At 35.4% G+C, this 17,381-nt stretch overlaps 1 protein-coding gene across 3 annotated transcripts in view; it reads right to left on the bottom strand.

Annotated features, from left to right (window-relative positions):
* The window catches only part of tafa3a (TAFA chemokine like family member 3a), a 95,284-nt gene that overhangs the window by 25,629 nt on the left and 52,274 nt on the right, over positions 1-17,381 (bottom strand). For all 3 annotated transcript variants that reach the window (XM_032550442.1, XM_032550444.1, XM_032550443.1), the window contains one exon: positions 9,020-9,132. In XM_032550442.1, coding sequence (XP_032406333.1) covers positions 9,020-9,132 — 113 coding nt within the window. The remainder of the gene's footprint in view (positions 1-9,019; positions 9,133-17,381) is intronic.

Genomic DNA, 17,381 nt, shown 5'->3' with positions numbered 1-17,381 from the left:
GGATAATAGGTTTACATTTGAGCTGTAATTAGAGAGAGAATGGAGATGGAAGACTTCTGGCGGATGAGAATCTGGCACAGTGAGGGTCCTCTCTGCTCCGATGGAACACAGGGACACATTTTTCTTTGAGCTATTATGCAAGTCAGTATTTCCATAGAACACTGATTGGATGTGAAAAAAAACCAATGACAAGAACAGATGCTTGAGAGTTTCTCTTTACTTTAGTGTATTTTTACCCCTCAGGTTTGGCTTACTTGGTTTCTGTTTCAGAAGTTTATTTTTTTATACAGGAGAGTTATTTAACAAAAATATAATGTCCAAGTGTTAATGAGAGCTTTTCGAAATATGCATATTGTCTTTATCTAAGGGGATTTGAAACTGACTCAATGGATCCAAATTCCTCACTTAATCTACAGCAACTGGATTATGTTGCACTTAATCTACAGTACAGTTATGTGTGACATAACACAGCAAAAACTAAGATTTATAAACTACACCTGTTGGAAAGGGAGAAAAAGGTGAGTCAGTTTAAAATATTGCTTCTTGCAAGAAAATAGAAAACCTCATAATACCTTTCAATAAATGACACCAACAGATACATGTATGTCAAGAGCTGAAACATAATTTGAACTTTTAAATATTGTAGATTACCCTTTTTATGTATTAGATTACTGAATTTTAATCATTTATGTTGCAGGATATGCCTACAGTCTGATTATTCCTGACCTTTTTGGGCAGCATTTGATAACACACACATTATGCATGCGCTAAAAATCTTTCATCACATTAGTGAAAGTTTCTTTTCCAGACAAAGATAGAGTCTGAAATTATTGGTTTCTGTAAGAGATGTAAATGATTTAAAGTAGTGTTAGCATGAAATGTGTGATTTTTTTTATCTAACCTTGCTTATCTCTGAAGCAAGTTCCCAGCAATATAAAACCATTTAATGAGATAATCAGGACCTCCATACAAAGCCTGAGGATTTTTCTGACATACTACAACATACTGAATATTTACTATCAATTATATCAATGTTAACAGCGTAATGAAAACAACAAATTTAAACCAAAGAAAATAACCTTGAAAACATTTGTGAAATATTGCAAAAATCTGAATGTCCAAACAGATTCACCCTGAAAGCAGATGGCAAAACTCTCCACCAACCTACAGCAGGCTCTCACTACAGCTCATACAAATGCTTGCAGATTCAGAAAAAGAATGCACTGGCTTAACTTTCATGGGACTTGCACAAGGAGGAAACATTTAACACAAGATCAGACTAAAGTTTTCCAGAGATTGTTGACAAAGTCCAGGACAGAGTAGATTGTGTGTTTGGCAAAAACTAAGTTCAGTATTTCATGAAAAAGCCTCATATTTGTAAATCATGGAAATGTATGCATCAGGTTTTTGTCATACTTTACTAGACCAGAATCAAAAAAAGCTCACTATCACAGAATCTACCATGAATTCTACTGTATCAGAATGTGACATGTTTACAATAAAACACTGAAACAGAACTGAAACCTGCAACATGCAACATGACAATGACACAAAACATAAAGACTGATTGGTGACTAAGAAATGGAAAGTCCTGGTTTCATGCAAGGCCCATATCTTGATTGTATTAAGATTCTCTGGAATGACTTGGGCTCTTCATGCAAGAAGCCCCTCAGGCATTTTCTATCATAAAGAGAGAAGTGTGGCAAACTCTGACTGATAGATTGCTACGAGAACCACCTTCCTGAAATTGTTTCTGCTAAATGCGTACAACTACCTATCAGCTAGAATGCATTTCTTTTTTTTTTTTAAAGAAACAATGTGTTTTTTTTATTTAAGTGCAATTATATCTCTTTCTTCTCTACAGAAATTTTAAAAGATTAGATTAGAAATCAATATATGAACATTTCTTTATTCCGAACTGAATATTTAATGTTTTTCACAAGACTGCATTTCATTTAAATCCTTGCGTTGCAAAAATATAAAACATTTTTCTCTTAATTGAACTTCAATTACCTTTAATTTTCTCCTTGATGTGAACAACAACAAAAAAAACCAACATTTGTCTTGTCTTTGCACCGGCACTGTCCCCTTGCTGTGCTCTTTTGGCCACAACCACACACACTCAGAGAATACAACCAAGGCCACACGCAGCCACTCATGGCTCATCTATACAGCTGCCATTCAGATGCATATAGCAGAGGACGTTTGATGGTTTTCTAATCTTGGGAGCTGCCACAGGGAGATGGGGCGAGCTGACCCCTGTCATCCCCACAGTGCATCTCAAACAGCCCCACATCTCTATCTCAATCTCCTGGTGGTTGCTAGCGCCCCGCCATTGTGTCGTTCACCCGCTCTCCAAATGTCAGGACAAATGCTCCACAGTCGCATCCCTGAATATCCCCAGGGTGGGGCTGACCTGCTCACAGCCTCTCAATATAATGTCATTCTATTTCTCGGCAAGGGTTCCACACTGACCTGTGATGCAAAGTGTGCAGCCGACGGATTCATTCTAACATGCAACAATGATCTAATATTTACATACAAAGCATAGACTGCTATATACATTGCTTATAGACAACAAAAACCTGAACCTACTCCTAAAAATAACAAAGTGCTAAAGTGATTGAGGGTTTTGTGATCTTATTCCCTTTGTTTAGATAAACCAACAAACTTGATAATCATCAGCGTTTGCTGAAAGAAAGTCATTCAAAGCTGTCAAAAAGAGTTTGACTAACTGTGCACAACACACCCCAGAAGAATATTTGATTACAGAAATGAGAAACAAACAACTAATTGGTAACCATTAACATTAATATTTCATACAGAAAATATCTGACAGTGCCTCACATTTGTGGTAGGTTTGTTAGTGAATCATGGCTGACCAATGATTCCTGCTCCCAGCCAAAGGTCAAAGTAACTACACCACTGATCATCGTAATTAGAAAAGAAACATTTAAATCCATATACAGCGTCTACAGGAGATAAACCACTGCAAGTCTACAGCAAACGCATCATGTCTCTAGTTTGCCTCAGATGATCATTAACTGATATATTTTTTTATACTCACTGCAAAAAAGTTTAAAAATATAGAAAACAAGACATGTGTCCTATGTTATAAAGAAAAAGACATCTTGTAAAAGTAGCACTTTTTGTCCATGTTCAAGAATTATTGACTTAAAAGAAGTTCCTATGTTGTGCTGAAAAGTTCCTATGTTCTGCCTTTTTTTCAAGAGTATGAAGATATTTGAATATGAAACTAAACAATTAAGCTTATTGCAGTGTCCATTCACCTTCCTACTTCAAAAACATGTTTTAGACTGTGTTCATGAGTTGAACACAATGATGCAAACTTTAAGGTTTTTTCTTCTTTCAGTAACTGCTTTATGCCTTTCTCATTGTCCATGAAAATTAATATGCATGGATGGAAGAGGGCTTAACAAAGTATAAATATAAACTTAATTTAATTATGAACCAATTGATTTTTTGTGTTTCTTACACTGTGTGAAACAATAAAACACTTTCATAAATCAAAGTATAAAGTTATTCAAAGATGGACTCCCTCAGTTGTTACTTGAGTTTGCAAAAATAATTGAATTTTTCAAAGATTCAGGAAACCTTATGTTTCTGCCCAATTCACATAAGATCCAACAAGCAGATTTTGTTCCTCTGGACAACCACACTAAATCAATTCCTCCTCGTCCAGAAGGAATATTTTAATTTATAATTGTCATAAATGTGACAAATCTAAATAAATGTTTTTGAAAAGATTTTAACTGGTAACAGATAAAACAAAACAAAACATAAAACTTTTTCATAGTTTCTGTGCTTAATTTGGCCTCCAGTTTATTATATGAAAATTGGGAAACTCAGAAAAAGAAAACCAAAAATAAAAGTTTCTGACAATTTGCATTGAATACAAAAAGAAAGAAAGAAATCCCCTGAAGCATGAAAAATAGCTTAGGAAAGAGCCATTAGAGTGCATCACACAGTTTTTAGAAAGTCTCAAACATAAGCAAATATGGAAATACTCAGCTAAATTCAAATGAGAGGCAGAGCACAGTTTCATCTCCTTAATAAGCCAGTATATCTCCTTGTGTGCATGTGAATATAAAATGGGAGAGTAAACCTCATCTCCTATGTCAGATTGCAATACAGTTAACATAGGCCAAGTGGTGTAATGCATGACATTTTAAAATCTAAAAGAGGTTTGGACCTGCAAATTGCACAGCTCACAGCATTTTCATTTCGAGAAGAGGAAGCCGCTGAAGTGTTGCATCATACAGCTACAGCATGTATGTTTTTCCATCCCTGTTTACCTCTCCAGCACCATTGCCCTTGCAGACACTGGCCAGCAAAACAGCGATAGCTTGATTTCTGCTCCTTTAAATGGGACAAAGTGAATTACAGTTAAGACAAAAGATTCCAAGTCTCTAAATAGCTGAGTAATGAGGCTCCCATTTGACCCAGCCACATCATCAGTCTAAATCCTATCAATGGAACAAAACAAATTGTACAGCCGAAAGGTACTTGTTATCATGCTGGCTCTTTCTCTCCAGAACATAACAGAGAAGCTGAACCCTGTTATGGCACTCTCTCCCACCTTTCCTCTTCCGTTTTCACTCTTTCATGACTAGCTAATGAATGTAGATGGTGCTCTGGGGGATGCAGTGGTCTTATTACAGGGGTTATGTGTGCATGCTGCAAGCTCTGCTTTCCACATTCAGGCTAGAGAAAGAGGTTCAATTGCTTTACCAAAGCCTCCACCTCAATAAACAGAGGGGTTAAAGAGGTTTGTTTATTGGGCCCACCTTGGTTTGACCTCCGTAGCTCAGGGACAAGCTACGTGATTACAGAAGTGTTGGTAGAACCCATAGAGAGCACGACTGCTTGTGCTGGCTCCCCTTCTGTCTCCATATAAATCAGATGAAATAGGTGACGATCCGCAAACGTGAAAACAACACAGGTGGAATGTAAGAGGGAGGATTACATGGTTTATCCAGGATGTTTGTGGTGAAACAAGTTGGATTCGGTGGTCTACAATGATGTATCTCCATGAACAAATATCTGAACATCTCACAGTAGAAAGTATATAACACATTTAATGAGAGCACTTGGCCATTCTGCATGTGTAACCAGCAAATATAGTATCAGTATTTACATTCCCAGTCACAGTCTTTATTTAACCAGCATTCCTGTTGAACCTGGATGGTATGATTGGAGAGAAATAAACTTATAGAGCATCATTTCCATCATGAAGTCTGTAAATTATGTAACTACTTTCTTTTTTAAGAGTACTAGCATCAATTCAATTATTTATTAAATCAATTTAATTATTTTTGTAAAGTTAAATATATGCCTTTTTATCTGATTTGCATCCTGTTATGGCTGTTATCATGACGAATTTCAAATGTAGAGTACGAGGGCCATACTTAGAAAAAAAAAATAAGAATAAAGCTATTGTATTATGAGAAAGAAGTTGGAAGGATATGAAAGTCATAATAATATAAGAATAAAGTCGTAAAATTATGAATTTATTAGTTATGACATATGACTTTATTATCATAACTCTACAAATTTATTCTCACATTATTTTGACTTTATTCTCATATGACTATTGTCATAATATTGTGACTTTATTCTCTTTTTTTTCTTTTTTGCTAGCTTGAGCCTAATACTCCATTGCAAATACCCAACCTGAAAATCAGAAGTGCATACAAATATTGTCAAAATTGTCTGTAATTAACTAGTAGCTTTATGGAATGCTAATTATTTTTAACCCCAAAATAAACACATCAAAGCCGAAAACAACACTGCCCTTTTTAAAGGAAGCACACTTTTATCAAAATTCAGGAAGCTTTGTGTCCTCTTTCTGTTATGTCTCTGTTATGTCCTGCAGGTGTTGTGTTTATCTTCAACTGATGAAGATAACATCACTGAGATAACGTCACTGTCTTTCATTTGTAAGGGATTCATCAGTGCAGAGATGACTTGATTTTTTTCCCTCAGCCAGGAGTCTGACTGCTATTGCGGGGGCAGAAAGAGTGATAAAAAGTTAATGTTATTTATCAATGAGATTCTGATGTGAACATGGCTTCCCCATCTAGGTCTTGCTGGACAAAACTCAACACCTTATTCTGGTCATGCATGCAATTCGATATAATTAACTTGTGTATGTAATGGTGATCAAAAATGTATGAACAATAAATGACAAAAAGAAGTTTGTAACCCTTTATTTCTGTCAGCAACCTGTCGCACTATATGACAGATTAACATGAATTGTCATTGCTTTCATTGGAAAGTGCTGAGGAAATATATATTTTGGTTTTTGTAATTTAACTCCTATTTTTGCCCTAAGTAGGGAAACCAGGCCTGATAGTTAATCTGGGTCTTGTGAGATAGAATAGAGTAGTACACTGTCAGAGTTTGTGTTGATCTCTGATGCAAAGGCAAATCTCTCAGGTCTTTCTCGTGATCGTCGGTCTTGTTCTTTTCCCTTTTATTGGCAAGTTTTAAGCAGTTATTAATAGAATACGCACGACTGGTTGATAACTACTTCAACTACCACAGTTACATGTAACTAACTTACAGGCACTACATTGTTATCTGTGCTCTCATTATATTAATATATGCAGTTCTGCATCTGTGTTTTATTAATAATTTATCTCTTTTGCAGATTTTGTATTTTTTGGGGTCTCTTATTGAAAAAAGAGACCCAATGGCGTTGTATTTTAGTGTATTTTTTCACATAATAATAATAATGGGATGCTAAGGCAGAGTGGTAACTGTTGTAAATAGGAGTTTAAAGAAGACACAACACCGTGTGTCTGTAGCAGGTTAAATGATTGTCGATTCATGCAGTTTCACTGTGAACATATAAACTAAAGGAAACCCCATGCAGTTACGCTGGACGTCCATCGCGCCACAAGCTAAAGTTCACTTCTTTTTAGGATTGCAATCTATAAAGAAGTGATTGCAAATGTAGGGGTTTTCATTCTGTTTATTAATGAGAAAAGTGTAAATAAAAGAAGATGACATGTCCCTCACCTACCAATTTTTGTACTTTATAAAGTTTTTGTTCTTTCTCCCTTTGAATAGAGATTGGTATGTATCCACTATTACTGCCGGAAGGCTGTCATCTTTCAGTGAAGTTACTTCCCATTTTTCAGGTCAGGGTTGAGCTTTTTGTTAATTAAATTTCAGTCAATTTAAATTTTTTCAGTTATGTAATTATAAAGACCATTGTCTCAAGAAACAACAACAAACTGTTCCATGAACTTGTTTTTCATGTCTCAATTAAATCCTTTAATAGCTTTTTACTCAGTTGCAATGAAACAATTTTACTTTTACAGTACTTTTTTCAAACAGTACAGTTTGTTTATATTGTTATTAAATACAAAAACTATAATGTTTGACTGTATAAAAAACTAAGTTGGTTTTCCTTAAAAAAAGCTGAGAAAAGTTTCAGCATAAAAATAGTTTCCACTATAATATATAGTGTCAGACCTTCAACTTCATAAGACATCATATTATTTACATCCACATATTTGATGAAAAAGACAACAACCTCAAAGTCTAGACCATACAGTACATGTTTGTCAATGTAATCTATGAGGCTGCTAGGCTGCTACATTTAAAACTCCTTTTCAACAAAACTGTCATTAAAGGACATAAAGCATAATTAAAACAATACATTTATGGAGCCCCTGATGGGACAAATCTAGGTGACTCACTGGTACAGTATATGTCCTATAATAGTTACTTTATGTGCTAATTTGGTAAAGAAAAATTACAAACAGTAAAGTGTGCATTGCTTAATATTTTCTTAATTAAAGCAAATGCTTTTTTCTGTATTTCAAACATTGTAGAGTCAGTCTGTTGCTGGTCGTGTTTGCATCTGCAGCTAATGTGGAGCTGTTGCCTTCGAGCAGCTCTGTGCCATTTGTCCTTCAGTGGAACAAGGCTCATTATTTCAATGTGTGGTCACAGTATTCACCGTTACGCCCAGGGATCAAGCCATCTCTCCATTAGGGAGAATCACTTTGAAAGGTCTTGTCTCCCACTTGAAAGACACTCACAAAGTTGGATATGCGTGCACAGCTGATGTACTGACATTATGTTTCAACTTTTGATGCTGAACTTGAAAGATGTTAACTGGTTGAACTGCCATTTGTGCAAAGTGCAACCTTTACATGGCATTACTGTTGTGCTGTTCTGCACAGAAAATAAGATGCCGTTATCTCCCTTTGCTACTTACAGAGGCAGTGAGCTTAAATGTGAATAAAATATGCAGCAAGGGCCTTTTAAAATAGTCTCTCACTGCAGTAAGTATTTATTACACAGTGGATCTTTGTTGCTCTTTTGCTCCATTTGCATGTTCTCTCTGTTTTAGGAATGGATTAGTTTTTGGTATCACCAAAGTTTAAAACAGTTATGATCCAAAACTGGTAAAAGTTGACATCTTACTGTTCATGCACTTCAAAAACGTTCTAATTAGATGATAAAGTGTCAGGATGGAAACAGTTACTTAGACTGTATGGAGCATAGAGTAATGCAGATTCTTTTGCAAAATATGTAGTCACGATGTGGTAAACTGGTAAACTCACTCATATTTTAAAACTAACTGTTAATCTAAGTAAACAACCAGGCTATTATACCAGCTAATATCACATTGTTATATCCCAATGTTGCTACTGAGAGAAAAACAGCAAAAAGGGATAATATTCTGTGCAGTAATCAAGCTTACTTGAAAACTAATAAAAAATGTAATGTGCATGGATTCAATGTTTTACTTATTGTATACGTATCATATTCAAACAACATAATGGATTATCATAGCATGAGAAAGAATAATTGTTGTTTTCTGTTTTTAATAAAATAAATTACATTGTTATGCCTTCAGTCATATCCTGGAAATCTTACACCAAATAGCTTTTTTATTTAAAAAGAAAAAAATCTTAATAAAACCACGTGTCTGCTTCCTGAAAAGAAGTACATTATAATGGCAGTTCATGCAGTTTACCTATGTGGCTTCGGTGTGATGATGTGCTGGTCAGTTGTCCCAAGAGAGACACCATACAGATGGTCAGGAGCAGCACCCTTCTGCACATGCTCTGTAGATCCCTCCCCTGCATTCTGAAACAAATAAGAAATAATGGAATTAAAAGAATTTCAGCCATTTGATAGATCAGTAACATTAAAATATTCTTCTGCAGAGAGGATCTGTTGGGACACCCAGTGCTCAGATTTTCCCTCTACAACTACAACTCCTGCGAAGAAAAATAATGTGGAATCACTTCTCTTTGTGTACGCTCAGCCATTTAGATGGGCTGGAGTTCATCTCCAGTGGACAAAAAGCAGGGCACGCCCTGTGACAGTCCATCACAGGACAAACAACAAAAAGGAAAACATATCAGCTTAAGAGCATTGAAAAAGGCCAAGATAGTGAAAGAAAACAAGACTGTAGGAATGCATCGCCACATTGATGGTAAAAAACAGAATCCTTCCACATAAAGTCAACCATAAAAAGAGGAGACTAAAGCACAAATCCAGGAGGAAAGAGGGTCAGTGCAAAGTACAACCAATTCATAAGCCTCAAAGATGGAAAGGTCAGATCTGAGTTGGCAAAAAAATATGTCTTAAGTAGCTAAAGTGGATCTGGAACATTGGCTGTTGGCCAGGTTAACAAAAATCAGCCTGTGCCAGAGTGACAAGAAAAATGTATATAAGAACTTCAGAACGGCTTTAAGTTGTGCATTGGAGTTTCAGGTTAGTTTCTTGATGGAATAGTCAAGTATATTAAGTAAATTAAAAGAGAATGGTTTTCCAATTTGTGGCTATTATTTTATAATCATTGTCATTATTTATCATCCTCATTTTAAAAGTTGATTAAAAGCCCGTTTTCACATCCATAGACATGGATAAAATATAGTTTGAGAAACAGAAGGTAAAAAAAAGCTCTGAGTCAATTTGCTGCCTCTCTTAGTTTTACCCACAGTTCACACCCACGTACTGCCATTTCGGCCTAATCTATTTCTATTTCTTACCCGTAAGCAAACTATTTTTTCCCCCTGTGCTTAAACCATCGTGTATAAAATGTGTTACTTAGTTGAGCATTTTGATAAAGACATAAATATTCATAAAAAGCCCAAATCTCACATAAGATCTAATAAGAATAAATATTACTTTCTGAATATTTTATATCAAGTTCAACATCTACTGATTGTGGTTCTTGAACCTGTTGGCTCTTATGTAATTTGGGAAACCACAAACCCATAGTTGGAAGAAATAACCAATAATAACATCCTGCTGGTTGACACAATTCACTGGAGTGAAGTAACCACATCAGAAGACTTAAAAAAAGATTTTAGGAAATTATTTTAAATTGTCAAGTTTTAAACTACATACAAAATATTGATTGTTTATGATGTCTACAACAGTCAGGAAGGCAAACAGAGTCAGCTCCAGAACACATCTAAAACAACACAAAGTCTGTATATTTATTTTGCAGATGAATTTGGATGCAGTTGGGTAATGCAACCCAATTGGTATTCATCCACTAAAAGATCTTGCACTCCCTTTGGCTCAGAGAATAGACTTTAAAATATTTTTACAAATCACTGAATGAGCACCAAAATACATTAAGATCTGTTGTCATTGTGTCAATCTTCCAGACAACTCAAGTCTTCTCTAGAGTAGACTGCTAAGCATCTCCAGAATCAGAATCAAACATGGAGAATCAGCATTCAGTTTTCACTATTAATCTGGGAAAAACTTCCAGAAAACTGCAAAACAGCCCAAACACTGACTTCTTTTAAATCAAAGCTGAAAACCTGCCTGTTTAGATTTACCTTTGACTCATAATGACTGGAACATTGATCAAGATATTTGCTTGACTATTTTGACAAAATGTAATGTTTATTGCTGCTTCATAACTGGTTACAATATTATTAACACTTTGAACTGCCTTGTTGCTGAAATGTTATTTATAAATAATCTTGACTAAACATTAAATCTGTGACAGGGTGAATTTGACTAAGCATTCTCATGGTTTTGTTATCTTAAAACTTAACCTTCATTGATTTACAAAATAAAAATAATAAATATTTACTATAAATAAATATTTAGGTTTCATATCAATTATGGAGATAATGGCAACTCAGATGAAAGATGTCCTCTTGCAGTGAAAGGAGCCCAAAGTGATATTCTATTCTTCCATCATGTTCTGCATAGATAAGGCAGAATCTAGACACTTGGGAGAAGCTGAGTCCATTACCATGGCACAGGTTGAATGGGAAATTATAGATTTGTTAATCATTATCATTCTGGGATAGTAATGATGATTTTTGATGATGCATAGCAATCTGGAACACTGCTACCATGACTTGGAAGTTACATTTTCTGTGTCTGTAAACCACCTTCACTCACTCCCTGCCTGCAGCAGGCTCAGAAACAGAACAGAGGTGCTGAAACAACTAAGTATAAAGCAATCTATTTTGATGATCATAACTTATTAATTTTTAAATGCAAAGTGAGGGGAGAGATATAGATTATTTATCAAGGATCCAAAAAGACTGCATGTAACAGCCTCAACTTCACCTATGCAACCTCAAGAAAGTAAACGGCACTAGTGAAAATATTTATTTGAATTTGCTTAAGCTAAGAACCACAAAGTCATAAAATCGTTTAAGATTTTCTCTATTTAAAAAAAAGAATACTTTTTTTACCATCATGGGGAAAAAATATCTAAAAGTAGAGATCATATTAACAAGCATCACTCTTTCAATATGTTTTGGTCTGAATTTGGATTATCACCAGACAACGTATGCCTAAATAAAAACCTGGGCAATCTGTGATGATGTGACACACTCTGAGTTTGCTCAGGTTTTGTTTTCATTCAGCCTGTGTGCTCACACGTCTCGATTGCGTCAGCTGTCTGAGCCCATACAGAATTAGAGCATCCTGTTAAGATCTCACCAGCACTGGCTGTCAGTACAAAGAAAGTCACAGCAAAAGAACTCCTTCTTGTGTGCCTCTGCCAGATAAGCAATAGTTCATCTTTTAGCATCAAACCAAGCATTTTACTAATTTTAGCGACTGTACTGGATCCCAGTTCAAAGCAAATGTGTGATTTGCATCTGCTTTCTCAGGAGAGAGGAGCTGAACACTGCTGGCAGTAAGATGAGCTGCTGAGTGTCTGGCTCTCCATGGGCCCATCAGTTGGGATGAAGAGTATTACTGGACAACATTCATCTAAAGGAACAGGAAGATTACTGAACTGAGCACAATAGGCAAGACCACACAAACAGCGATACTCAGCTCTCACAAAGCTTGATAAAAGAAAGTGTGGGGGGGAGAAGAGTGCAAACAGAATGCATTTGCTTCATGTCTGCACATCTCAGTTGGTGTTATAAATTATAGCGTGTTTATAGTTTCTATAGTTATCACTGTCTGTCTGAATAGAAATATTGCTGGGTGTCTGTATTTTACACACAAGAAATGTCAATGAAAAGAGGCGGGGATGATTAGGAGATGAAACTGAATTTCTACAGAGGGAAGTTCCTTACTTTAGCTTAAATGGAGCAAAATCCAAACAAAAGTCTATAAGGCTATATTTACAGGAGACTGCTGTCTGGAAAATGCTAGGGTTTTCAGATGCTGACTTGGGGAAAAGTTTCACATTTATATGAGAAGCAATGAATCTGTTGTAGTTGTCATGCCAGGCCACTCTATGGCGCTGTGATCTTAAAGTTGTTATCAAAGGATGCATGCGCTTTTGACCCTTAGCTTCCACATCACTAGCTTCCACATAATTTAGAAATCAGTAACCTATTTCTGACAAACCAAGAGCTCATGTAACATATATTGTGAAGTTCCCCTCACACACTTTCTGATTCACATCTTTGTGCTCTTTCACACTAAGGTTTAGTCACCACCTAACCAGGTCTATTGTCCCCAACTAGTGGAGACTGGTGTTGATTATGTCCAACTGGGCATGAATAAAATTTAAGAATAAACCTTGGGGTGTGCACTCAGCTTTAATTTAATTCAAGTCTGATCATCACAGTGGTTCTTAAAGTCTGAAGTACACCTCACAGCAGGCGCCCAGAGCAGGACATTTTTAGTCATGATAACATTTCAGAAGGACCTAAAATTCTTTTGCACTAGTCTACAAAAAGTTCATTTAGGGTTGACAAACAAAGGTCGACATAGGCAGCCATGAGTGGGTCCACTCCTTACTCATTTGCCAGTGTATAACATCGGCAAAATTGATGAAACGTAACAGGATAGGAGGTTTGTCTGTTAAATGAAGGGAAAATGTTTGCCTGATGGGAGAAGGTGACACTTTAAATCAGGGGACATGTGAGACTGATCATGGTTGAAGTGGACATGCAATGCTTTTACCTAAGAATGTGAGGTGTTTATATTGAAATGCTCTAAAAACACATGTACTATTATATAAATGTTGTGAGGTTTTAAAATTGCTGTGAATTCTAGCTGAAGAGAAAACTGTTTGTATAGTGTCTTGAATTGTCAACACTCCATAACATCTTTTAAAAAAAATAGTATGTTATCAGACTACGTTAGTAATATCAGAAGGCCAAATAAAATGTTCAAAAGAAAACCTGATGAGAACTGCAAGCAAATAACTTCAGAAACAGTGTAGGTAAACAATAAGGCACTGAGCTACCACAGTGTTAAAAAGTAATAACCTGGAAGGAGTGCATCTTCATGCCAAAGCCTTAAAATTTTATTTCTCCTTTAACAGTTTACATTTATTACTTTTTAAGATATACAGTAAAATTATACTACCTCCTCCTCTAACACTGTCATAAGTGAAAATGAGAATACTATAAACAGATACCAAAGCAATGTAAGATTACTATTTGTTTTCATTTGCATGATGAACATTATTGATACCCTGCTCAATAATCAACAACAACAAAAAAATAATTCAGCTTATTTTATGCCTCCACTAGTATTTTGAGTTTTTTTCTTTGATGACAAGTTCCAAGTCTTTGAGATTTACTCACAAGAAATGTAAATTAGATGACCCCTAAACCTGTTAGGGGTAATCTTAACTGCAACTGTCTATTCCTGTTTCATTGTTTTCAAAAGCTAAGTACAAAAGACAAAATGTTCTGACTGTTAGTCCACTCTATTTACTGACTCAGCAAGAAAAAAAAAAAAAGAGAAAACAATGAAATAAAAAAAAACCCATTTATAATATGTAAGTAATAACTTTCTCAGTAGGAATGCCATTTATGATTAAACCCAGCTATACAATCAGAGTTACAGTTCAGAAACTAATGTGACTAATTTCACTTATAGCTCTGACTTGGTGGGAGAGAAACGTCTGTCTTGTTGTTCTTCCAAAATTCATTACAGTTTTCCACCGATGGGGGGGACAAGCACAGCTTTTCATGTCCCACTTTCTTGTTAAAAAAAAAAAATACAGCTCCAATGCTTTCCGCTCAGACGTCTCTCTGAAGAGTTAACATGATGTGCACCATGTTTATGTTAACTTCATAGCATCCATAAATACTTTGAGACAAAAAAAACAGGTCCACACCTGATTTATGATTCATGCTGTGGCAGCCATTTTGTTTTATTTTATTTTTCAATTATATAACACCATTTACTAACCAAATGAACTGCATATTCATGATGCTTATCAGGCACACAAATTTCCTTTAATAATAATAGCATTGATAAGAGAATATAAGCATAGCATATGATTCATTTATATGATTTTGTGTTGAACTGCATGATGATTTATGACCATCCAAAATTCAATAAATTAATGCAGTTTTCTAAGACATTTATTTGCAAAGCCAGCAAGTTTGTACTAGGTAGTCTATGATAACAAACTATATCTGCAACAGGGCTTGATCAGTTTGAAATCTAATTAGTGTAGGTTAGTAAAAAAACACTAATCATTCTCCAACAACATACTAGATTAAGCAATCAAATCAAACTGTATTTATGGAGCATCTTCCAGTAACACCTCACATTCCCCAATATGCTCTACAAAGTAAAAACAAATGCAAAACACAATAAAACCGGAATAGAGCTAAGTAAAAAGCTTTAAATAAGTACAACCACGCTAAAAGAAAGTGAAGAAAACATAAAAATGCTAAACGTCAAACATCAAAGGCCTTTTTAAAGAAATCAGTCTTAAGTTTGGCTTTGAACAAATCTAGGTCAGAGATGACATGCAACTCATATTCCAGGTTGCTTGACCAGCAACAGAAAAGGACCGGGTCCACTTTGCGTATACCTGCAGTACATAATGACATTACCCACTAGAAAGATTCTTCATTTTACTGAAGCATTGTTCATAACATTCTACTCCTAATGGAGTCCTCCACTGTAGACCAACTTTACCGTTCCACCTTAATCTCAATCATTTCTTCCATGTTGGTTTATCTTAAAAATACAAAGAAATATGAGGCAGGCAATAAATATTTCAGCAGTTTTCTCAGTTGTACTTTGACTTATTTTCACTTGGAGAAAACAAGAAACAAGAGAAAACTAATAAATCTTCTCTGACAGCCGAACTCCAGAAATAATTGGAATTTGAGAGCACGCTGCTGTGCTCGTTTGAAAATAAAGCGTTTAGCAGTAAGTGAGTGATTGCAGATTTTTTTTTTTGTTCTGGGTCTCAGGATGCCAGGCTGCATTCCAAATTTAAACATGTTCCCTCTTCCAACAGTGCAGCTCCAGTCTGGTGTCTGATGGTGTTCAGGTGGCTTATTGGAGCAGGTTAACAGGAAAATTATTACACCTGACTGATACGACACTGAGACCAGGTGGCTCATCACAACACGCCCTGAACAAGTTAAACCTATTCTGAGGTTGGCTTCGAGCTGATTTTTATGTACACATTTAGTGTGGCGATCAACCACCTCATGTTAAGGTCCACTCTGTATCACTTCCTGTTAAACCTTATGAGACTTCTCATTAATTACCTTTGTGGTTTGGCTAATTTACAGCACAGTTAGAGCTTATCAAATTAAACATCTGGTAGAAAATAGAATATGAGGCTTGAGTGTCAGAATAAAATAAGCTTCCGAAAATAAACTCAAAGCAGGTATTAAACATACTTTATAATTAAATGCACATTTCTCTATTAAAATACTTTTTTAATGGTCTGGTGTAATATCTAATCTTAAACGTCATGTTATCATTAATTTTAAGTGGAAAATCATTATCATTCATTCTATAATGAATAGAAATAAAGAAATTAAAAACTTAAGTCTCCATATAATTAATCTACATGACGTCTTTCACTTCATGAGTAACAGAAACAAAAAAGCATTTCAATAAGATTCTAATTTAATGACTATGACTACCCCCTCTTTTATTTTTTTGTGTGCTACTATCAAGAAAAATCATCATGATTTGTTTCATGTTGAATACTGTGTAAAGAAAAAAAACTGCAGCAAATGTCCTAGGAAAGGTCAGTAAAATAAAGAGATTTCTCATTAAGAAATCAAGATTTTTTTCCCCCCCCAACACCTGAAGTATTTTTTTGGCCCTCCAACCAGTCAAACCATAAAACTCGTTGAATATACCCAACAAAGTATTAACACCCTCAATAATTTATCTTTATCTTGTAAGAGAGTCATTGACACTACTAAATTATTATTTAAAACTCGATAGTCTTTATGACCGTCTGACAGTGAATGGATATCTTGCATGAGAATATAAAAAAAAAAATTGTGTTGCATAGCAACCTCAGTAAAATAGTTCTGGCTGCATCCTTTGATCCTCTGCTCTTTCTGTTGTTAGTGACTCTCAACTCTGCTCACTGTGAGATAAAGCACTTTTTGTCACTACAGGCTAATGGATGGGCATAATGGACACACAAATAAAACAATAACACACAAAATTTCACACAGCAAACTCCTCTTTCAAGTATCTTTTGGTTGGCTGCAGGAGTGAGTCAATGGGACCAGTGGGACAAATAAGTGTGTTTATGGATGATACATGGCACAGGGTGGAGGAGCTCGAGATGGTTTCTGTTGCTGCGGGGCAAAACAAAACAGCTGTTGTTTTAAATTTTCTTTACCTCTTATCATTGCATACCAGTGGTCATCCCGCAGGCTTAATCACAAAAAACTGTTTTTACAAGGACAGAATATATAGCAAATTAGTTCAGCATGTGTGCAGACTGAGTATTTTAGTTCTCTCTTTAGTAAGACCTGTTGTGTGCATGATATGGAGACTAAAAATGAGAAAATAAGAGGAACAGTTAAGCTGAGTAGCTTAAACTATACAAATTAGAAAAGCAGGGTTGAGATAGTTTGGACATGCCCAAAGGACATGTCTCATAGTTTTCTGATCTTTTCTGAAAATATCAGAAAAGATCTGATCTCTTC

Source organism: Xiphophorus hellerii, chromosome 20 (genome assembly GCF_003331165.1).
Source record: "Xiphophorus hellerii strain 12219 chromosome 20, Xiphophorus_hellerii-4.1, whole genome shotgun sequence".
Classification (NCBI taxonomy): Eukaryota; Metazoa; Chordata; class Actinopteri; order Cyprinodontiformes; family Poeciliidae; genus Xiphophorus; species Xiphophorus hellerii.
This window is presented reverse-complemented; position numbering and strand designations above follow the sequence as displayed.